Source organism: Narcine bancroftii, chromosome 3 (assembly GCF_036971445.1).
Source record: "Narcine bancroftii isolate sNarBan1 chromosome 3, sNarBan1.hap1, whole genome shotgun sequence".
Classification (NCBI taxonomy): Eukaryota; Metazoa; Chordata; class Chondrichthyes; order Torpediniformes; family Narcinidae; genus Narcine; species Narcine bancroftii.
The window spans coordinates 105247753-105271807 of record NC_091471.1 but is presented as its reverse complement, the minus strand read 5'-3'; the positions used below and the strand labels follow the sequence as shown (position 1 = coordinate 105271807).

The 24055-nt window shown below is 41.5% G+C and overlaps 1 protein-coding gene and 1 long non-coding RNA gene across 3 annotated transcripts in view; one reads left to right on the top strand and one right to left on the bottom strand.

Annotated features, from left to right (window-relative positions):
• commd8 (COMM domain containing 8) overlaps positions 1-23216 on the bottom strand; it is a 28593-nt gene extending 5377 nt beyond the window's left edge. The window contains exons 1-5 of one of the 2 annotated variants that reach the window (XM_069924736.1): positions 23097-23183; positions 20575-20779; positions 14914-15069; positions 13135-13287; positions 8462-8617 (exon numbers count right to left, since the gene is read on the bottom strand). In XM_069924736.1, the coding sequence (XP_069780837.1) occupies positions 8462-8617; positions 13135-13287; positions 14914-15069; positions 20575-20634 (525 nt within the window). In that variant the 5' untranslated portion in view covers positions 20635-20779; positions 23097-23183. Of the gene's footprint in view, positions 1-8461; positions 8618-13134; positions 13288-14913; positions 15070-20574; positions 20780-23096 lie in introns of both variants that reach the window. The other variant, XM_069924737.1, reaches the window with a different exon arrangement.
• LOC138757449 (uncharacterized) lies at positions 958-23647 on the top strand. The gene is made up of 3 exons (XR_011353604.1): positions 958-1149; positions 18037-18240; positions 22925-23647. It is a non-coding gene; the product is annotated as an uncharacterized lncRNA (long non-coding RNA).
• Positions 23648-24055: the final 408 nt, after the last annotated feature.

The window sequence follows — 24055 nt, the reverse complement described above, 5'->3', positions numbered from 1 at the left end:
TCAATATAGGACTGTGTGGCTCGGTACAACACCATCAATAAATTCACTGATTCAAAGGGTATCGCTCAAAATCAACATTTTAGGTGGAAATTCTGAGTCGTTCTAAACACGAGTCTTCCAATACAACAGTATATATGGGTATTTTTTGCAACCCATCCAACTGACTCCATTCATGCTCCATCCACTGCCTGTCCTCTTTCAGTCTCATTACACATTGTATCTACCTTTCAAACGATTGGTCCATCATTTGACTCAACACTCCAGTTCCAATAGCCTGCCTAGTTTAAACCCTCCCAAAAGCTCGAGCAAACCCACTCACAAGGATATTGGTCCCTCTCAAGTTCAGATGCAACCCATCCCTTCTGTATAGGTCATACCTTTCACTGAAGTGATCCCAGTAGTCCACAAATCTGAACCCTTACCCCAATTCTTCAGCCACGCATTCATCTATCATAGAATTTACTAAATGTAGAGACTACTATTTCAAATGTTAGCTTTCTAAGCTAATGTAGAAACAATAACAACATTCAAGAAGCATTTGGGCAGGCATTTGAATGAGCAAGACTTTGAGTAATATGGAATTAATGCAAGCAGTGAGATTAGTAATACAAAGTCACGATGATTACCATGGATATGGTGGAGTGAAGGGGCTGTTCGTTTGCTGTACAAGACTCTAATTGAGCAGAAACATTTTTCTAGTCATTGCAAAACTACACATTCTAGTAGATTACAACATATCTTCCTGCAGAGTTAAAACAGTTGCTAATAAGCAAAAGATAGCTATTTCTTCCAAAACACAAGCAAGTTAATCAAAAACCGTCATCTTCATTGCCTTCATAGAGGCAAAAATCAAACAACTTAGTGATTCATAATGCATAACTCTTACATCACAAATTCCTGAACACCTTATAAACTGATAATGTACAAGGTTAAATCACTTATTTAGGCTAAGAAATCTGGCTCAATAGCTTTAACTTTACTAAAGAATTTTTTTTTTTCTTTTATTGTTTCCCCTCCTTGTATTAACTGCTGAAGCAGCTAGGCAAACAACATTATTTCAAGCTTCTAGGATTATTAGGACTAACATCTCTTCAAAAGCCCTGAACAGACTCAATTAGAGCTGTAGACTGATAAAGTAATAGTGACTAGGTAAGGCTAACTTTTAATATCTTCATAGTACTTGATGGGAAAGTCCAAAAAATAAGCAGGTCTCCTAGTTAGCATGAGCTCTAAAGCCAATCCCAACCTCTTAAAAATTCCTTCTCCCTAATAGAGATAAAACAGTGCAACTTCAGAAATTGCTTTCAACTCATAGTATTTTAACTTGGACTGAAGCTGGAGCAATTCTCTATTCTAAGACTTCAATCAAAATAATGTAAACATTTATTTACACTTTCTTGAACAAGACTGTTCATGTATTTGTAAATTAAAATGGTGGAAGAATAAATAAGCAAATGCTTAACTTTCCAGTTCTTTAGTCTAATATTCTGAGCAATGTTGAATGTGATATGGATTCAAGAAGAACCAAGAATGTCAAGTTCTTAAGAATACTTGTCATAAAATATAATCTTAATGTAAAGTTCTTATCATGGTTTTCAAAATAGTGACTCAGACCAAACATTTGGATTCCAACGACCATCGTAACCATTAACTTTATGCACCAGGGCCATGCATTATGCAACAAGGCAATAATGACCAAGGCTTTACCAATAATAACTCCCAAATCACAATTAGAAGGCACAAGGATACAGAAACAAGCAGCAGCAATACAACTTTCAGGCTTTACACCACATCATACCAACTTGGAAATATTCTGAAACTCCTTATCTAATACTGGAAGCACATTGCTACAGCAATTAACTGCCATCCCAAATATCATTGGAGAAGGGCAAGAACACTGTTGCGATGGCAGTGAATTTACTCAACTAAAAATCTAACACTAGCTCTCTCAAGGATGCACTTTACTGGTTCCAGTAACAGGATTGTCAGGCTGCTCTCTCGTATCTTTTCCCAGTCCTATTCTACAGTCACTGTTTGAATGCTGACTACCTTCAACACTTGCTTGTTCCTCTACACCTGACTCTGACCGTATGAAAGTTTTGTAACATTAAAAATTCTGATAATGTTATTAATTAATCAGAAACATTCAAAGATTTTTAATATTTAGCAGTTATTTAAAAAAAACAACACCCCACAAAGTTTACCTAAAGCTACCTTTAAGACAACAGGAGCAGAAGAAGGTAACTTGGGCCTGCCATATCATTCATTATGATCAAAGTTGATCCTCTATTTCAACACCATATTCCCAGTCTCTTCCACAAATGTGCTTGTGTTTAGAAATCTACCCTACTTTAAAAATATTCAGTGATTGCAATCAGAGAAAGCTTGTAGACAGCGTTTGAGGGGGGGCGGGGGGAAGGCAGGTGATAGAAAAGGGGGATGCTCTATACGAAGATGGACAGAGGTCAATTGCAAAAGATCGTAAGAGAGCTGTTGGTAAAGATAGGGGTATACAGGAAGTAAAAAGTGAGAAATCTCTAAAATGCAGATATTTTAATGCTAGGAGCATTGTAATGAAGGTGGATGAGCTGAAGGTATGGATTGACACTTGGAAGTATGACGTCGTAGCGATTAGTGGAACATGGTTACAGGAGGGATGTGACTGGCAACTAAATATTCCTGGATTAAGTTGCTTTAGGTGTGATAGAACCAGGGGGGTGGGGTGGGGTGGGGGGGCAAGAAGTTGCACTACTTGTTAGAGAAAATATTACAGCGGAGCTTAGGTGCGATAGAATAGAAGGCTCGTCCAGGGAAGCTATTTGGGTGGAATTGAGGAATAGGAAAGGGGAAGTTACAATTATAGGGGTGTATTATAGACCACCAAATGGGGAACGCAAATTATAGGAACAAATTAGTAGGGAGATAGCAGATATTTGTAATAAGCACAGGGTAGTGATTGTGGGGGATTGTAATTTTCCAAATATTGATTGGGAAACCCATTCCGTGAAAGGGCTGGATGGGTTGGAGTTTGTAAAATGTGTGCAGGATAGCTTTATTATCCTTTGAACAAATGAAAGATAAATACAATATAACTCAAGATACAGCGCTGGCATATTACCAATTGAGATCCTACTTGAAGGATAAATTAGGAAGCAGTTTGAGTTTGCCAGAGGGAAGTAACTTTGAATATGTGATTACAGATACAATGATAATCAAAAGATTTATAACAAATATGTATATTAAACTGCAAGAAAAGGAGAATGAGGAAACAAATGGTAAAACTAAACAAAAATGGGAACAGGATTTAAATATAAAGATAAAAAAGGAAACATGGGAGAAGTTATGCTCTGGAACGATGAGAAATACAATAAATTCGAGGTTACGTATGATACAATATAACTGGATACACAGGCTATACATTACACCTCAAAAGTTAAATAAATGGGACCCAACAGTATCTGATAGATGTTTTCGATGTAAAAAAGAAATGGGAACAACAATTCATGCAATCTGGACATGTGAGAAAGTAGAAAAATTTTGGGAAGATCTCAATCAGATATTAAATAAAATAACAGAAAACAATATACCAAAGAATCCAGAGATCTTTCTCCTAAGTAACATAAAAAACAAAGAATTTGGAATTGATTTGGAGGATGCACAAAAAAGATTTGTTAAGATAGCTCTAGCCGTAGCAAAAAAATGTATTATGTCAACCTGGAAATTGGAAGATAATTTGAAAATACAACAATGGTATATAGAAATGAATAAATGTATTCCATTAGAAAAAATAACATATAGTTTAAGAAATAATATTGAAATATTCAAACAAATATGGGAGCCTTACATTAAACACAATAGCGAAAACCTACTGGGGACAATCACTACCTAAGTTAACGGAAGGAAAAGGAAATGAAAAGAATGGACTCAGTGGAATTTCTGGTGTATTTTTATTGAATGACAATTGTCTGACTGGTTTAATGTATCCTAGATTTATACCTTAAATGGACAGGAGGGGGGAGGTGGGGAGGGTGCGAGGGGAGGGGGGGGGAAGAAAATGACATTGTATATGTGTGAAAAGGAAAAAATGTGTATCATGGTTAATGTGATTTATGGTGTGAAAAATAAAAAATTATATAAAAAAAATATGTGGAGGTACCAACTAGAGAGGGAGCTGTGTTGGATTTGCTGTTGGGGATGAGATGGGTCAGGTGACAGAGGTATGTGTGGGGGAGTACTTTGGGTCATCGTGCCATTAGCTTCAAGGTAATTATGGAAAAGGATAGGTCTGGGCCCAGAGTTGAGGTTTTTGAGTGGGGAAAAGCTAGGTTTGAGGAGATGCAAAAGGATTTACAAGGGGTGGATTGTGACAATTTGTTTTCTGGGAAGGATGTAATAGAGAAATGGAGGATCTTTTAAAGGAGAGATTTTAAGAGTACAAAATGTTTATAAACCTGTTAGGTTGAAAGGTCAGGTCAAAAGTTTGAGAGAGCCATGGATCTCAAGAGATATTGGAAACTTGGTTCGAAAAAAGAGGGAGTACTACAATAAATATAAGAAACAGGGAAAAAAAGAGATGTTTGGGTACTATATTGAATGTAAAAAGAATCTTAAGAAAAAAATTAGAAAAGCTAAAAGAAGGTATGAGGTGGCTATAACAAGCAGGGTGAAAATAAATCTAAAGGGTTTCCACAAATATGTAAATAGCAAAAGGAAAGTGAGAGATAAAATTGATCCAATAGAGAATAAGAAAGGACAAATGTGTGTGGAGCCAAAAGAGATGGGGGAGGTCTTGAAAAACTTTCTTTTCCTCAGTATTTACCGAGGAGAAGGATATTGAACTGTGCAGGGTAAAGGAAGCAAAGGGGGTATATAGTGATTAAGAAAGAGATAACACTGGAGCTTTTGAAACATATAAAGGTGAATAAGTCTCCAGGTCCTGACAGGATTTTCCCCAGGACCTTGAGAGAAGTTAGTGAGGAAATAGCGGAGGCTCAGGCAGTGATTTTTCAAATGTCATTAGAGACGGGTATAGTGTCGGAGGATTGGTGTGTTGCGCATGTGGTCCCTTTGTTTAAAATGGGTTCGAGGAGCAAGCCTAGCAATTATCGGCCTCTAAGTTTGACGTCTGTGGTAGGTAAATTGATGGAAAGCGTTCTTAGAGATAGTATATATAAGTATATGGAAGGACAGGGTCTGATCAGGGACACTCAACACGGATTTGTGCGTGGAAGGTCGTGTTTGACCAATCTTGTTGAATTTTTTGAAGAGGTAACTAGAAACGTTTATGAGGGTAGAGCAGTGGACTTCAGTAAGGCCTTCGATAAGGTTCCGCATGGGAGGTCAGTTAGGAAGGCTAAGTCCTTGGGTATTAATTTGGAGATAGTCAAATGGATTCAACAGTGGCTGGAAGGAAAGTGCCAGAGAGTAGTAGTAGATAATTTTGGTCAGGGTGGAGGTCGGTGACAAGTGGTTTACCTCAGGGTTCGGTATTGGGACCGTTGCTGTTTGTCATATATTTTAATGATCTGGAAAATTGGATTAGTAAATATGCAGATGATACTAAAATGGGGGAATTGTGGATGATGAAGAGGGTTTTCAAAAATTGTAGAGGGAATTAAACTGCTTAAAAGAGTGGGCAGAAAGATGGCAGATGGAGTTTAATGCTGATAAGTGTGAGGTGCTTCAGTTTGGAAAGAATAATCAAAGCAAGACATATGTGGTAAATGGGAAGGCATTGAAGAATGCAGTGGAGCAGAAAGATCAATGAATAACAGTGCATTGTTCCCTGAAGGTAGGAGCACATGTGGATAGGGTGATGAAGAAGGCCTTTAGTATGCTTGCCTATATAAATCAGTGCACAGAATAAAGGAGTTGGGAAGTAATGATGAAACTGTGCAAGGCATTGGTGAGGCCAAATTTAGAGTACTGTGTGCAGTTCTGATCATCAATTTATAGGGAGGATATTAACAAGATAGAGAGAGTGCAGAGAAGATTTACAAAAAAGTTGCCTGGGTTTCAACATCTGGAATACAAGGAAAGATTGAGCAAATTAGGTCTTTATTCCTTGGAACGTAGAAGGCTGAGAGGGGATTTGATAGAGGTGTTTAAGATACTAAGAGGGATAGATAGAGTTGATGTGGAAAGGCTTTTCCCATTGAAAGTAGGAGAGATGGAATCAAGAGGTCATGGGTTGAGAGTTGACGGGCAAAGGTTTAGGAATAACATGAGGGGGAACTTCTTTACTCAGAGAGTGGTTACTGTGTGGAATGGGCTTCCAGGAAAAGTGGTGGAGGCAGGGTCAATTTTTTCATTTAAGAAAGAGTTGGATGAGTATATGGATGGGAGGGGGATGGAGGGATATGGGCAAGGTGCTGGTAGGTGGGATTAGAGGAGGGTACTCGGATCAGTGCGGACTAGAAGGGCCAAATTGACCTGTTTCCGTGCTGTAATTGTTATATGGTTGGTGATATGTTATGTGATTGGTTTTCCACAGTCTTCTATGGTATAGAATTTCACAGCATTTCCACCCTCCAAGAAGAAGCTTCTCATCTTCGTCCTAAATGTCTGTGACACCACACCCCAACCATCACTCTGGACCTCTTGGCTAAGAAAACAATCCATCCTATCACCAGTCGACCCCTATCCAATCTTTGTCACCCTGTTAGAATGAGGTCCCCTCTTGTTCTTCTGACCTCAAACAATCCAAACTCTTTTTATGACAATCCTGCCACCTGAGAGATTGATGAAACTTCCCTGAACCCTGCTTATGACGTGTTTTTTTTTGGGCAAGGAGACTAAAGCTTGACACAGTGTTGCAGGTGTGGATTCACCAAGGTCCGGTACAACTAAAGTCAAACTTCTTTGTTATTATTCTCAAAGCCAACATTTCATTTTGAATTGCTTGCTGCACCTGCATGCTTGTTTTCAATGATGAGTGTACGAGAACACCCATAACACTTTAAATATCGACATGTATTTGAATAATACTTTGCCCTGTGAAGTAAATAACTTCATAGTTATTCACATTATTCTTTGTCTCCCATGCACCTCACTCATCTTGTCTTCATACCTTCTTATATCCTCATAGAGCCATCAGCAGGCTTGTATTCAGTAAAATAAAACCACAAAATAAGAATAAACTGATCAGTTTCACGGTACTTGATTGCCAACATTTGGCGCCAGAGGATCAATGTTGAGCAACAAACCATCTGCTGGGTTGACCAGCATCAGTGAGAAAGCCCTCAGGAATTTACAATCCATTTCAAATGACTTAAATGGAAAGACAAATTACAATGTGAACTTAATGATTTAGTTTAAAATACTTCACATTTTTGTTAAAATGAATGATGGATCCTGCTCGCTATCCTAATTTCTTGATTACTACAGCCAGATTGTCCAAGACTGCTTGTTCAGTCTTGGGTCAGACAACAAGGAGGTTCATTCAGTATAGATTCAGGAGACAGTGAATGCTCATGAACAATTGTCAGTTTTGTTATAGCACAGAGATGAATTCCTCACCTTGCCAAGTTTTATAAAAGAACCACATATGTGGATAAATGTGAGGTTATCCACTTTGGTAATACAAACCGGAGGGCAGATTACTATTTGAGTGGCAATAGATAAGAGATGGGGAAGTGCAGAGAGACCTAGGGGTACTTGTACATCAGTCTCTGAAGGCGAGCATGCAGGTACAGCAGGCGGTTAAAAAGGCAAATGGTATGTTGGCCTTCATATCAAGAGGGTTTGAGTCGAGGAACAAGGATTCCTTACTGCAGCTGTACAGGGCCTTGGTGAGACCCCACCTGGAGTATTGTGTGCAGTTTTGGTCACCTGATCTAAGGAAGGATGTTCTTGCAATGGAGGGAGTGCAGAGGCGATTCACCAGGCTGATACCTGGAATGGCAGGAATGACTTAGGAGGAATGATTGCACAAATTGGGATTGTACTCCCTGGAGTTTAGAAGATTGAGAGGGGATCTCATAGAAACCTATAAAATTCTGGCAGGACTGGACAGAATGGATGCAGATGGGATGTTTCCAAGGATGGGAAAATCCAGAACCCGGGGCAATGGTTTGAGGATAATAGGCAAACCATTTAGGACCGAGATGAGGAGGAATTTCTATACCCAGAGGGTGGTGAATCTGTGGAATTCATTGCCACAGAGGGCAGTAGAGGCAGGTTCATTAAATATATTTAAGAGGGAATTAGATCTATTTCTTCAGTATAAGGGTATTAAAGGTTACGGAAGAAGGCAGGGATGGGGTACTGAACTTTAAAATCAGCCATGATCTCGTTGAATGGCAGAGCAGGCTCGAAGGGTCGAATGACCTACTCCTGCTCCTATCTTCTATGTTTCTTCTATGTGTGTACCTTCTTTAAAAATCAACCTGAAAATCAGCCCTTGGAGACAATTACACAGAAAAATGTGCATAAAATACAGACACAAATACATGAAAACTACCTTATTTGCTGCCTCCAGAGAATGAATTAGTGTTTGCAGCTCTTCTTTGTCCATCTCAATTGTGACTGGTTTTAGTACTCCATTTTCCTTGACATTGAGGTCAAGGTTCAACAGTGGTGCTTGAAGAAAACCGATCTTGTCACTTGAAAGAGGTAACTGTAATTGAAAAAGAAACTTAATGAACTACAGAATTTAGCTTTCACTTTGGTTAAATTCAATGGATTGTGTTCTGCACACATGTTCAGTTTCTTAGACAGATATTGGAAGTGCTTTGTATACTACGTGTTTGTTTAGTTTAAGTAAAATTGACTAATTAGACGCAGATACGATTGTCAAGGTCAAACAAAATGAATGTTCTAGTAGAAATAGAACAGAGGAACATAGATTATTTACTTACAGAACTACTATCTTACACAAATGAAAGTTCCTTGCATTTGTTTTTAAGCTAAGAACAAGAAATTTCACAATCATCTTACACCAGTATAAGGTGTTCAAGATTTATTCTAATCCACTTCAGTTACTTGAAATGAGACTAATATTTGAATTGAAGCTATCTTCAAGGTTAATCTCAACTGATTAAAAGCTCCATTTTTTTCCCCAAAATAGAGATATACTGAAGTTCCGATGCACTTTTAGTCACAATAATGGCATATCATGCTTTTCCCAAGGAAAATCTGTCAATTCCAATTATCAACTCCCTGCTCCACAGCTCATTGAGCTCTAATCTAAGGTACACTGTTACAAATGCAAACTAAATGTTTAAAAAGAATTTTGCATCAAAAACCCGTTGGATCACTCAAGATAGAAAATCTAAGCAATGCAGCTGACATATTTCCATCTTTAATGCAAATCTTTTCAATTTCCATTCTCTCAAGACAATTAAAATCAGAGCCTTGCTCTACATAAGCTACTACATTCTCAATGTTGTGAGTTTCCCAGATAATTTCCTTGTCATCCAAATTGACTAGTAATCTAGAATGATCTTACATACAGTTTCTTTAAACTGTTCAAAAAAGGACAAGATGTTCAGGATGAGCTCAGTCATCCTTAATCATTCAGGATGAGCTTGGGCATTATTAATTCATAACCAGCGAGTTTACCAAGAAGTTACTAATTTATGATGGGTTTATTTGTCTTTGTGTTGCCCTTCTCACCTTGTATAACAAATTGGATCTGGAACTGAAGTGGTGACAGGAAGCAGAGGGTGATGGCGAAAAGTCATTTGTGCAATTGGAAGTCTATGACTAATGATGTACCATAGGGATTGGTGCTAGGACCCACGATGTTTGCTTTATTATATTAACAATATGGATGCAGGATTTGCGATTAGCAAGTGTGCAGATGACAAAAAGATTAGTGGTGGTGCTGATCATTAGGAAAGTAGACTTCGACTTTAAACAAAATGGCCAGATAAAGTGCAGATGGAATTTAATCCCAAAAAAATATGAGCTAATATCTTTCTTGAGGGCCAACAAAGCTAGAACACACAAAATGAATAATAAGATTTCAGGAGTATTAAAGAACAGAGGACATTGGCATATAAATTGAAGGACCCCTAAGAGCAAAAGCAAAGGTAGATATGGTTAAGACAATATACAGAATACTTGTCTTAATCATCCAGAACACAAGAGCAGGAAGGTCAAAGGTACAACAATGCAAAATATCACAGGTTATCCTCACATTATTGAAGGGTTGTGATGCCAGGAAACAATACATCTTGCAATTTTCCATTCTACAAAGCCACACCGTGAAATACAAATGAACACAAAATACATGAGATTACATTTTATTCTGTATCTCAATCTTTGGGTTGTGATTTGTGAATTCAGTCATGGTGAATTTCTGTTATCCAAATGGCCATAACGCAGAGGTCTCCTGTAGCTAGGAGGCAGCAGAAATACTCTGTGTAGTTCTGCTCAAACCAGTATAGAAGGAGAGGATTCACCAGGATGTTGTTTGGAATGGAGCGTTTCATTCATGAGAAGAGACTGGATTAGCTGGGTTGGTTTTCCTTAAAGCAGAAATGTCTGTGAGGGGATCTCACAGAGGTTTCCAAATTTCTAAGCAGATCGTGAAGATGTCTGCAACTAGAGTGTAAGATTTTAATGTAAGGAATACAATAATCAGAGGGGATAAGAGGAATATTTTATACACTCCAGATGGAGTGCACTGCCTGAATGAGTGATCATTTTATGTATTCTCGCATTTAAGAAGTATTTAGTTAACCACTGAAACCTCATAACATAGAAGATCAGCTAAGTGCTCAAACATGTGATGAGTATAAAGATGCCAAATGGCTGATAACCAAGTACCTGATTCTACGCTGTATGACACTATAACATATCAAAGTTCAGATTTATTGTCAGATCACATACGTGACATCACATACAACCCTGAGATTATTTTTCCTGTGGGCCAGGTTGAATTTGTACTTATCAGTAACACAAAAAACTGTACTCAAAAGATAAGTTACAAAAGAGAGAAATGTAAACAAATAAAAAATGTAAACAAACTGACGGCAATACAAAACAAATCATTCAATAATAAATCTTTTATTTTCTTTTTATATACTTTTATTAAGTTTAACATAATAAGCATGATGATTATATAATGAATCAATTGTATACAAGCAAATACATACCAAAGGGAGACAAAAAAAATAAGTAATAAAATGTGCATAGCTACATTAAGTTATTTGTAATAACTCAATCTAGTGATAAACATAACAAATGTAACCATGTCAGACCTATTCTTAGACTGTTATATTAAAATAATAAGAATAAAAATGAAAAAAAAAACTAATCTAATCCCCTCCCTATAAACAATGTAACCTTTTTTTTGAGAAAAAGAAATCAATAATGATGCGTCTGGTGACCCCTGGAGAACAGACAAAGAATTCCCGGAAAGTATTTATTGACTCTTCCAATTATAAAAAATTCCAAGAACGGGCCCCATATCTTCATAAATTGAAACTTTCTATCTTTTATATTATATCTGATTTTCTCTAAACTTAAAGAGGGCATGACATCATATATCCACTGCATATGAGTAGTGGTTACATCTCCTTTCCATTTCAATAAAGAAGCTCAAATGGCTATCAATGTAGTAAAAGCTAAGACGTTTTCTTAAGATGCTGATAAGAGATTCATCTGAGTCACGAGAAAAACCAAACAGAACAGGGTTCCAAGTTAATCTTGAAAATAGTTGACATAGTTTGAAAAATCTCTTTCCAGAATCTCTCTAAATGTCAGAATTCCCAGAACATATCAATTAGAGAGACTTTAAAATTTTTACACTTCACTCAAAAAGGATCAATGTCTGCATAAAAATGGGATAATTTAAGTTTAGACATATGAATTCTGTGCAGCACCTTAATAAGCAATGTCTTGCACAAAATGAGGAATCGTTAATCAAGCTGAGAGTAGAGTACCAATCTTCATCTGAAAAAGTTATTTTCAAGTCTCTTTCCCAATCTCTTTTGATCTGTGCCACTGTGACTGAATTTAAGTCCAGTAAATTATTGTAAATACATTCTATTAATCCACTATGAAAACAAAATTGTATGTTAAAAAGCAGATCAAGAGTCTAAGTCTTAGAAATGTGCTGAAGATCCGAAAGCTCGGACTGAATAAAATGGCTAATTTGTAAATATCTAAAAAAAAGCCGATAGGAAAGATTAAATATGGCCGATAATTGTTTGAAAGAAACAAAATTATTTTGAATAAAAAGTTCCTTGAAACTTTGAATACCTTTTCTATGCCATTCCTTGAAACCTGCATCTAACAAAGACAGTTGAAGTGGATGGTTATCTATAATTGGACTCAAATTTGTTAATTTGAAAAAGGAAAATGTTAAGAAGCGTCTTAAAATTGCCAGCATAGAGGTTTTTTTTAGTAAATTGTAATTCCATTCCTACCCAGGAAGTGCAATTCACTGATCTATTCAAATGTAATAATAAAAGTAAATCACGCATATTAATTGCCCAATAGTATAATAAATAATAACTCACATGCAAATTAAGAATCCTTTAACAAGTCTCTGAGTTTGTTGTTGAGGAGTCTGATGGTGGAGGGGTAACAACTATTCCTGAACCTGATGGTACAAGTATTGTGGTATCTCTACCTCTTTCCTGATGGCAGCAGTGAGAACAGAGCATGCCTTGGGTGGTGTGGATCCTTATTGCTGCTACTCTCTGAATTCTACATGGTAGTGTTCCATGTAAATGTTCTCGATGGTGGGGAGTTTTGGAGTTTTGTCTGTAATGTACTGGTCTGTGTCCATTACCTTTTGCAGGGCTTTCTGCTCAGAGGTATTTGTACCTCCATACCAGGCCATGAAGCAGCCGATCAGCATAATTTCCAATGCACATCTATAGAGGTTTGCCGACATTCTTGCATTGGGTCCAGGAAAGCCCTCCGAGATAGTGACTCCCAGCTCCTTGGATTTGGTGGCACTGAGTGCAGATGTTACTGGTACATCATTCAGCCACGTTTTCAAACTCCTTCCTGTATGCAGACTCATTGCCCCTTTTTAAACAACCCACTACCGTGGTATTGTCATATAGGGCTACACAGTCACAGATTAAAAGCTGATGTAGATTGTGGGGAAGGAATCTTGGTTCAAAAATATTAAATATACAGTAATCAACAGACAGAACTCATTTATTGCTGTACCTTCAGCTGCCAATCAAAATCCTGTAGCTGAGCAGAAGATACGCTATTCGTTTGCTCAATTAATGCCCATCTGAGCTCCTCCTTTCTTGCTTTTAAACAGCTAAGGACTGCTTCTTGATGGGGTGTACTCTGTCCCTCCAGTAGCTGGAGGACCTTACAAAAAAAACAAAATTTCAATCTGTATGATTTGATCAACGATATATTGCAGAATGCATATAGAAGACTTTCGAAAAACATGATAACTTTATTTTTACCTCATGGATATCAATAAAATATCACCAGATACTTAATACATTTTCAACGTAACACAATACAAATTATTTTCAACTCCTACATGTTAGAACTGAAATTAATTACTTTACTGTTGAAAGTTTTAATCACCCTCATATTCAAAGCATCCAACAATTCAATATTGGAAGAAAGCACAAAACTATAGAACAGCAGAAAAGAAATATTTTGACTTCTCCTGCCCAATTGCATGAAAGCATACTACCGCACCTACTTTCTCAGAAGCCTGAGGAAATTCAGCACATCATCCCCAAGTCCTCAACAACCTCTACAGATCCTCCAAAAGTATCCTATCTGGATCGAACACTGCATGGTATGGGAAAGGATCCTCCCAAAACTGCAAGAAACTGCAGAAAATTATGAAAGCAACTCATAAAGGCAACCCCCTTCCCCCCCCCCCCCCCCCCCCCCCCCGACTTGATCTACACTTCCTGCTGTCTTGGAAGAGCAGCCAACGTATTAAGACTCACACCTTCCCAGCTACACTCTTCTCCCTCCTCCCATCAGGAAGAAGATTAACAATTGAGAGTTCACACAGTATGAGATTCAAATAACATTTCTTTCCCACTTATTGGTTGGCATAGCGGTTAGTGCAAAAGTTTTACAGTGCCAGAGATTGGGAAGAGTGTTCAAATCCCTCTGTGTCTGTAAGGAGTTTGTACATTCTCCCCGTGTTGGCATGGGTTTTTCCCAGGTTCTCCAGTTTCCTCCCACATACTTGGGGCGTGGGTTAATTGGGTGTAAATTGGGTGGCATTTTGACTCGTAGGCCAAAATGCCCTGTTACCATGCTGTATGTCTAAATTTAAATTTAATAATTTAAATTAAATTTGTCAGACTCTTGAGCGAACCTTGCGTGAGTAAGTTAAGGTTACCTTAACTGATCTCTCTCTATAACTGCACTCTTTTAGTACGTCTGGGTTAATGACCCATATTGCTCACAAAACAAACTCTCTCACTGTACTTCAATTCATGAGACAATATACTGAACTAAACACTTGATTGAGGTATAATATTTAATTAAACGACCAAAGGTGGGCAGGGCTAGTATCATGTCCCAAGAAAATGAGACAGTAATAATCTGAGAATAACAGTCACTGGCCTCCCAACCTTGTTCTGTTTGATTCCAGGTGGTGGTTTCTAGCGAGTTGGCCATAGATTTTTCTAAAGCAGACATCACCTTAAGTACTATATTCATAAATAATGAAAAAAAGATAAAGTCTCTTTTTTCCAGTACATTTGAAATAAATAGAACAGTAATAATCCTCCCTCACAGAAATATATATTTATTTGTCAGGGAACTCCAAAATGCTTCCAAAGAAATTTGTCTTGAAAATTGCATTCTTCATGAAAAGCTGAGCCTTATTTACATTGATGAGTGTCAATTATTGATTCATGTGAAATAAGGCTATTGATTAGTCTGTGAAATATAATTGTTCATTATGTCCCTTCATATAAATTTCTACAAAATATTAAATAACCAACCACCAACCTCTTCATCTGTCAAATGTTTGCTGCAGGCATGTTTTACAAATGCTGTGGCCTCATCCAGGACCTCCATCCATTCTACAAGATTCCAAATACTGCCATAGTCCCGAAACCGTGGAAGTGCACGTCCACATATGCCATCAATTACCCTATGAATGAACTGCAGAGAAAGGTATAGAAAAGTTTAAAAGCAGTAAGAACACAGTCTGTCATAAATTTCTTACGTGGCACCTCAACAAATACTTACTGAATTATCAATGATTTCCTTTATTAACAGCTGAATTAGTTTACTCTCAGAAATTTTCAAAATTTACACACCCAAGAACCCAATGTTGACTGTCCATTCCAAGCAAGAATAGAAAGTAGACCTGCACATTTATAAAGAGTCAGTGAAGAGAAGGGGTTTGTTCCACTACAGATTCTTCCCATTTGTATATCATAGTTACAGTGGAACCCCATTATAACACAATGGTTCAGGTCCAAACAAAATCGGATCGCGAAAAAAGCGGGGTTATGCTAAATCGGGGTCACGACAACAGCATTTTTAAAATGCATGTACAATACCTGTATTTGCAATCATCTTTTTTATTTCTTACAATCATCATTTTATTTTTTAAAAAAGCAACCAAGTGTCTGTTGCCTGAACGCAGCAGGTCGCTGGTGGTGAGTGAAATCCAAAATGCTTCTGAGCTTGAGGAGTTTTCTGTGGTCCACATCCTGGGTCTCCAGCCAATGTAGAGACCAGCCTCGAGGTACTCAATGGCATCAGATACTTTCGGAGTTGGGGCTGGAGACTCCTCATTGTCATCCTCCTGTGGTTTGGGAACCAGGGCTTTAGTAACGTTATGGACGATCGCAAAGTCCATTAGATGCTCATATGTCAGGCATTCATCATCGGCAGAGAACCACTGGTGAAAATCCTCTTTGCTAATTTGAAAAACCCTTTGCACCTCATCCACCTCTTCATCTGTGAAGCCGCAGAATTATTCCTCATTATCATCATCTTCATCTTCCTTGGGGGATTTTCATGATGAAAAGGCTGGACCCAGACCCTTGTTCCAGCACTTTTCCACACACAAGGAGCTGTCTGCTGCCCAGCTCTTCCCACTTAAGTGGGAAGTTTAACTTTCATGCTTTTCAGATAGTCTTCCAGTGTTGTAGATTAATTCATGCCTGTAATTTTGCTTGAATACGGAGATGATCTCCTAATCTAGGGGGTGGATCTTAGATGCAGTGTTCTTTGGGAGGTAAAAAACCCGGATCTTTCTAGGTTGGCAGCTGGCAGGTGGGTAGGACAAATGTTAAGCAAAAGAAGAGCTTTGGGTTCTAGCTTTTGTTACACAAATAAGCACGACAGCAGGGACAAAAGATATGTAAAACCAATCCTTAAAGATTACGCTGGTCATCCAAGCATTGCTGCTATGCATGTACTTAAATGTTGACATGGTGGAAACAGTGGGGTGAGTGAAATTTGCCAATCATGAGCAATTTTTACTTGTGTATTTAATTCTTGTTAACACAAAACTTCACGCAATCTTTGCTTTGTTTGAACCCCTCACGTCGATGGGAGTCATCTTTGCTACACAGTGTGGTCTGGGATCATCTTGTAGCAGAGGCCTGTTTCATCACAGTTGTACACTTGTTCTTCAACATAGCCACCTTCTTCGAAGAGTTTTTAGTTCTACTGGTTATTTGCTGGTGACAGCACTGTTGGCTGAGCAAATTGGTCCAGACACTAACACTTGAGAAATCCCATGATCGCATTTAAACCAGTCTAGCCATCCATTGTGAGCTTTGAACTGTGAGGTTTCTCCATTGATCAGCTGGTCAAAATTCTTGGTTTGAGCTCTGAGAATAGGCCCAGAATTTGAAAGGCCTTCTGAGCACGCTTGAACAAACCACTCATGCAGGCTGACATCTTTGGCTGTCTTCATGCGTTTGGCCTTTAGTCCCACTTCATCCTCAATTTTCTAAAGCAACCTGTGTAATTTATCTTCCAAAGATTTAAAGCAAAATGTTGCTTCAGGTATCCCGAGGTCACGTGCAACTTGGGTTTGACTTTTATTCTTGATTGCATTAAGTGCTTGAAGCTTATCTTTCACTGAAAAAGATTTTTGTCTTCTAACTGTGCATTCCATTTTGATCTTAAAATAATTTCAATTCAGGTAAGAGAGGAAAAAAAGGGGTCCACTGGCTGATCGTGTTATATCTGCATTCACGTTAAATTGGGTCGCGGTGAATCGGGGTTCCACTGTATCTGGATTTTCACTGCTCCTCTCACATAAAACGTAACACTTCAAACTATTTCACAACTATAATGTAGTGAAAATTGTGCTGACTGGCTGCATCACAACCTGGTACGAGGGTAGCAATACCTCTGAGCAGAAAACCCTGCAACAGGTAGTGGACACAGCCCAGTACACCACTGGCAAACCTTTCCCCACCATTGAGACAATCCATATGGAATGCTGCTTTCAGAGAGCAGCAGCAGTCATCAAGAATCCACATCTATTACCATCAGGAAAGAGGTGCCACAAGCCTTGTGCAGTCAGGTTCAGGAACAGTTGCTACCCCTCCACCATCAGAATCCTAAGCAACAGGTTGATTTACAAGATTAGGTGTTACAATCCCTGACATTTCATAATTGATTAGGTTGTTCCTCTCTCATAGAGCTATTACGGTCAGTTGTCTCAATTACAATAATGGAGGATGACCACTAGGGAATATTGTTTGGTATCAGACACATTGTATTCCCTGGTAGCATTGGGTGTTTTGGCCTCTTAAGCACAAGACACCCTCTGTCAAGGCTGATTAGTCCTAGATGTGTGTCCCATATCCGTTTCTCCTTGTGGTCATTTCAAGCCCAGATAGGATCCTTCCTTTTCAGCCAGAGGTAGTGACTGCTCATTTCAGCTGAATTGGAGAGGGATTTAATTGCCTTTCTGAGGGCCTGCCCTGTAATTCCTACTTCCTTCAGAAGATTAGTCATGGATTTGGCAATAAATCCTCTACAACCAAACAAATGGACACAACCTCACTTTCCAGCTTGGCTCTTCTGCTTCTGCGGCAAGATTAAAATAACGTAGTGTCTTCTGTTCTTGTGCCTCATCCATGGTACCCTCCCAAGGGACTGTCGGCTCAATAAAGAAGACAATCTGCCAAGAGTTGGACCAGATCATCAGATTGGGTCTCAGGTTGGTGCTGCTAATTTCCAGTGGAAAGATGAGTCATGGCCGAGTTCTACAAGCAATTTCCAGTCTCTGGCTGTGTTCAGTTGGCCTATATCTCAAAGTGAGGAGTGAGTCATGGCTCATTCCCTCCCAGATGAAAGGTATTGGGCATGGGAAAGTGTCTGGGTTCTGGGCGTTGACCGCTAGACATCTTAGCATTTGATTATGTTGCCATTGACTAACATTGTACTCAACCAATGTGTGCTTAAGGGTAGTAGGAACTGTGTAGAGGGGACATGCTGGGTCCTCTCCCAATCACGGATTTAAGTTTGTGGGAGAGGGCAGGACATCATATGTGGTTCTGATGATAAAGTTTGTTCTATTTGACTCCTTATTCCACAGGCCCTTCCAGGTTAGTCATTTAAATTACTCATTTAAGGACTCTCACTTGCACATGATTTATTACTGATTTTTTTTTTCTGTATTTGCAGTTTGTTTACATTTCTCTTTACACAGGAAAAAGAATTTCAAGGTAGTATGTGATGTCATTCTCTTACAATAAATTTGAACTTAGATCAGAGTGAAACATGATAGGCTGCAGACGCTGTGATTGTAGTAAAAACACCAAAATGCTGGAGGAACTTAGCTGTTTTTTTCAGCATCTTTCAGAGTCAAAGATAATATTGCCAACATTTTGGGCCTGAGCCTTTCTTCAAGGAAAAATCAGGAAATATCAGAAAGTCTCAGAATTCAAACAATGGGGGAGGAATACAGATCAACAAAACGTGTTGATTGGATGTGATAAGGGGATTGGTAGAAATTTATCATTTCTACATATCTTATATTGATTTTCATTTTATTATTTATAACATGGTTATATTGTAATGGCGTGAGATACATCTCAGTGCTACAAAGCACAGAGCAGTTTCTCAGTTCTCTTTGAAAGGGATGTCTATCTTTTATTTAGTCTAATTTGCTTTTTATAGCATGGACGTTTGCTAGCTGAATGCTGGGGAGATTGAAAACAGATTCTTTCAATCTCATCTGCAGGCCAGCATGCCTTCCTCTTTTTCTAAGTCAGTGGCTGCTGCTGGATGGAACCCAAAGTTGGGAAATTATGTTGGCAGTTCCAAAGGCATGTTGAGACATCCAGTTGGGTCTGGAAGCACCAGACCTTCCCATTACTGAGCTCTCCACACAGCTGGGCCTGGATGTCAGATTATGACTTCATTATCGTTGACAGCTTTTACTTCAAAGGCATGATTTTACTTTCACTAGACACTTCACATCAAGTTGGTAACATGCAGGAGAAACTAGAGAAGCTGAAATCTGAAGTTAAACGAGCTGCTAGAGCACACATGAGGTCCTCCATCAGCCAGCTCCCCACCATGACTACCAGCCCCCCCACATCTCCATCGGGCACACAAAACTCAAAACGGTCAACCAGTTTACCTATCTCGGCTGCACCATTTCATCAGATGCAAGGATCGACAATGAGATAGACAACAGACTCGCCAAGGCAAATAGCGCCTTTGGAAGACTACACAAAAGAGTCTGGAAAAACAACCAACTGAAAAACCTCACAAAGATAAGCGTATACAGAGCCGTTGTCATACCCACACTCCTGTTCGGCTCCGAATCATGGGTCCTCTACCGGCACCACCTACGGCTCCTAGAACGCTTCCACCAGCGTTGTCTCCGCTCCATCCTCAACATCCATTGGAGCGCTCACACCCCTAACGTCGAGGTACTCGAGATGGCAGAGGTCGACAGCATCGAGTCCACGCTGCTGAAGATCCAGCTGCGCTGGATGGGTCACGTCTCCAGAATGGAGGACCATCGCCTTCCCAAGATCGTATTATATGGCGAGCTCTCCACTGGCCACCGTGACAGAGGTGCACCAAAGAAAAGGTACAAGGACTGCCTAAAGAAATCTCTTGGTGCCTGCCACATTGACCACCGCCAGTGGGCTGATAACGCCTCAAACCGTGCATCTTGGCGCCTCACAGTTTGGCGGGCAGCAGCCTCCTTTGAAGAAGACCGCAGAGCCCACCTCACTGACAAAAGGCAAAGGAGGAAAAACCCAACACCCAACCCCAACCAACCAATTTTCCCTTGCAACCGCTGCAATCGTGTCTGCCTGTCCCGCATCGGACTGGTCAGCCACAAACGAGCCTGCAGCTGACGTGGACTTTTTACCCCCTCCATAAATCTTCGTCCGCGAAGCCAAGCCAAAGAAAAAGAGCACACATGTCAAACTCTGGCCCGCGGGCCAAATTTGGCCCACAAGATAATTTCAAAAATGTATTAGAGGTGGCCCGCCCTGCAGCGAGAGCCGATGCTGTTTTTTGGTAATGTCACCCCCACCATTCTCCCCCTTCATTGCACATCCTTCCCCATTGTAACACGAGAAATTGTAACACGAGAAGTCTGTCGATGTCATCAGCCGGCAAGCCAGTTGAAAGGCTCCCCGCACAACCAGTCACTTCTCCCACCTGTCGAGCGGTGCGGCGGATGGGCGAGCGTCTGTGATTTCCTGTCGGCGCGACGGGCATGGCAGGCTACGCACGGCCCCCGGGCAGTGCGAGCCCCGCGCGACTGGCACCGGACAGCCCTTCCACAGCGCGAGCGCACTTCTCCCGGTCGTCACGGCCTTCAGCACTTGCACCCGTGCGGACCTCAGGGACGGCTGGTTCGGCCCTGCACGTGAAGAGAGAGATGGTGGCTGTCCGCAAAGGCTGATCGGCAGCGCGCTGGGCCTGAGTGGGTGGGTAAGCAGGGGTGGGCAGAGGGTGTAGGTGAGGAGTAATGGGCAGGGGAAGTTATGGTGGTGCGAGGGGCAGTTAGAGGGAGGGATGAGTAGGAGGGGTGGATAGGGAAGAGGTAAAAGGGGAGGGGCAGGGCGAGGAGGGGAGGGGCAGGGCGAGGAGGCGAGGGGCAGGGCGAGGAGGCGAGGGGCAGGGCGAGGAGGCGAGGGGCAGGGCGAGGAGGCGAGGGGCAGGGCGAGGAGGCGAGGGGCAGGGCGAGGAGGGGAGGGGCAGGGCGAGGAGGGGAGGGGCAGGGCGAGGAGGGGAGGGGCAGGGCGAGGAGGGGAGGGGCAGGGCGAGGAGGGGAGGGGCAGGGCGGGGAGGGGAGGGGCAGGGCGAGGAGGGGAGGGGCAGGGCGAGGAGGGGAGGGGCAGGGCGAGGAGGGGAGGGGCAGGGCGAGGAGGGGAGGGGCAGGGCGAGGAGGGGAGGGGCAGGGCGAGGAGGGGAGGGGCAGGGCGAGGAGGGGAGGGGCAGGGCGAGGAGGGGAGGGGCAGGGCGAGGAGGGGAGGGGCAGGGCGAGGAGGGGAGGGGCAGGGCGAGGAGGGGAGGGGCAGGGCGAGGAGGGGAGGGGCAGGGCGAGGAGGGGAGGGGCAGGGCGAGGAGGGGAGGGGTGATTAGAGGGTGAGAGACGGGTAGAGGGAGGAACAGGTTGAGGGGAGAGGCTGTAGAGGGACGTGTATAGGATGGGGTGGGTAGAGGCAGAGCGAGTGGAGTGAGGGGTGAGTAGGGGTTGGGTAAAGGACTGGTCAGGTAGAGGGATGGTGGGTCGAGGGTGAATAGAGGCCTAGAGCCTGAGGAGTATGCTGAGTCCTGATGCAGGCCAAAATGGACACAGCCTGTGAATGCTGACTACATCTCCACAGGGACCAAATAGGTTTCCCTCAGGTCAAGCAAAGGGTGAACTTGAGCTACCTACTCCTGACCTGTAACATTATCCTCCTAAAGTTATATCCTAAAGTTTAACATTACATATGTTGAAAGAAGAGAAAACATGCAGATGTTGTTGAAAATTTTCAATAAATATTTAGTTCGGCCCTCGACTTAGTCCAAGTTTTTAATTTTGGTCCTCCGTGAATTTGAGTTTGACACCCCTGTGCTAGAGGAACTCAGCAGGTCAAATAGTATCAGTGGGAGAAAATGAATATCCATAGTTTCAACTTGAAATGCTGACAGATCTGCAGATGCTGTGATTCAGTGTAATACAAAAGTGCAGGAGAATCTCAGCAGGTTACACATCGACTATAGGAAGCATAGGGATACAACCAACATTTTAGGCCAGAACCCTTTGTCAAAGTATGGGCAGAACCCGGTCTGAATAAAGAGGGCATGGGTAGAACAGGCTGACAGGTAAAAAGTTATATGTGGATAAGATTGGGAGTGCAGAAGGAAAAAAAAATGCTATGGTGAGGGAATGGAGGGAGAAAGGAGACAGAGGGATTGCAAAAATGATAGGGAAACAAGAGGGACCTTATGGAAACCAGAGAAGTTGATAATGCCCAGATGGAATATTAGGACGAGGCCACAGATAGACATATTGGTGTGGGAATGGGGAGTGGAATTGAAATGTCTGGCCACTGGGAGGGTCCTGTTATCACAGCACTCAACTAACACAGGTACTCAATTAAACAGTCTCTCCAATGTCGAGGAGGCCACCACGGGAGCACTGGATGTAGTAGATGACTCCTGATAAGAGGTGAAAGGTTTCTTCCCTTGGAAGGACTGTTTGGAGCCCTAAATGGTGGGAAGGGAAGAGATGTGGGAGCGAGTGTACCAATTCCTGCCGTCACGGGTAGATGCCAAGCAAAGGGGCCAATGAGTGGGCGATTGGGCGAGGGACTGGCGGAGGGAGCGTCCATGCAGAAAGTGAGTGAGGAAACCGTGTCTGAAACGTTGGTTGTTTTCCATCTGCTTTCTCCAGGAGCTGCGTGACCTGCTGAGGTTCTCCAGCAACCTGGTCCATACACGAGGTAATTAATGGACGGATGGAAAGGTCACCTCAAGGTGTACGCTTGTAATAAACTTTACAATACTGTTTCAGATTAGAAACAAGTGAGGAGAAGGCAACAGGGGCCGGACCCAGCGACGCATCGCCGGCCCGGGCTTCCTGTTGGCACCGCGCCACCCAGCCAACCTTCAGCCGCGGCCTCTGCACTCAGCGTCATCCGGCCGGAGCAGGGAGACAGCGAGCGTGGCCCGCAGCCGTCACTTACCCCGGGGCAGTCCTCAGATGGCAGCTTCTCCAGCAGACGCGCCATCTTTACCGGGATCCGGGGGGCCAGACCAGCACGCCCGGCCACGCGGCACTTCCAACCCGCGCGCGCACGCGCGCTCTTACCGCAGGGTCACGCGGACGAGCCCCGCGCACGCCGGGTTGCCGATTTTGTCGCTTCACTTCAGCACCTTATCTGCAAGTAACGGGCACGCCAAGACGCCGTTCCATGTGCACTACAATCTGCTGGCATCTTATTCATTACTTGCAAGCGTTTGTAAGGTACTCCCATCACTTGTCAGGGTCAAAGTTGGCAGCAGTAACATCTGAACAGAGTGCAACATGTTGATGGAAACCATCACTAAACTATGCAGCAGGAGAACAGAAATTGGAGATTGTTGTCTTCATTCTCACATCCCACCTCTCTTGGTCCCACAGTTCTTCTTCCCCTCCCTCAATGGACCAGTGAAATCAACATGAATCCAGTCACATAATAACATTGTAATGTGGGGCTGGAAGGAACCATTTTTAATTTGAATAAAGAACTAACAAGGCACAACACTTCTCATGTGAGTGTATTTTTTAAAGAAAGAATACACAACACCAATAATTTATTTGTGCATGTTAAGTAACCTCTCCACTCTGTTCCTCTATATTTTCATTATTGGACCCAAATCTTGGAATTCTTACAGTTCTTTGAAAGTATCTTCCCTAGAAGGACTGTAACAGGTTAGGAAAAAAATTCAATGTTATCTTTTCAAGGAAAATTAAGGATAAAATGTACTCAGGTCTTGTCAGTAATGCTGAGATTCCTTCCCCAATCCCTATGTGGAAAAAAAAATTGAAAGTTAACCTAAGTATGGTATCTACAATGAGAGACAGAAAAATAGCCTGTAACCAGGATAGGACAAAAGGATAGCATTTGAGAAGACCTAGATGAATACTTTTGCAGGAACAGAA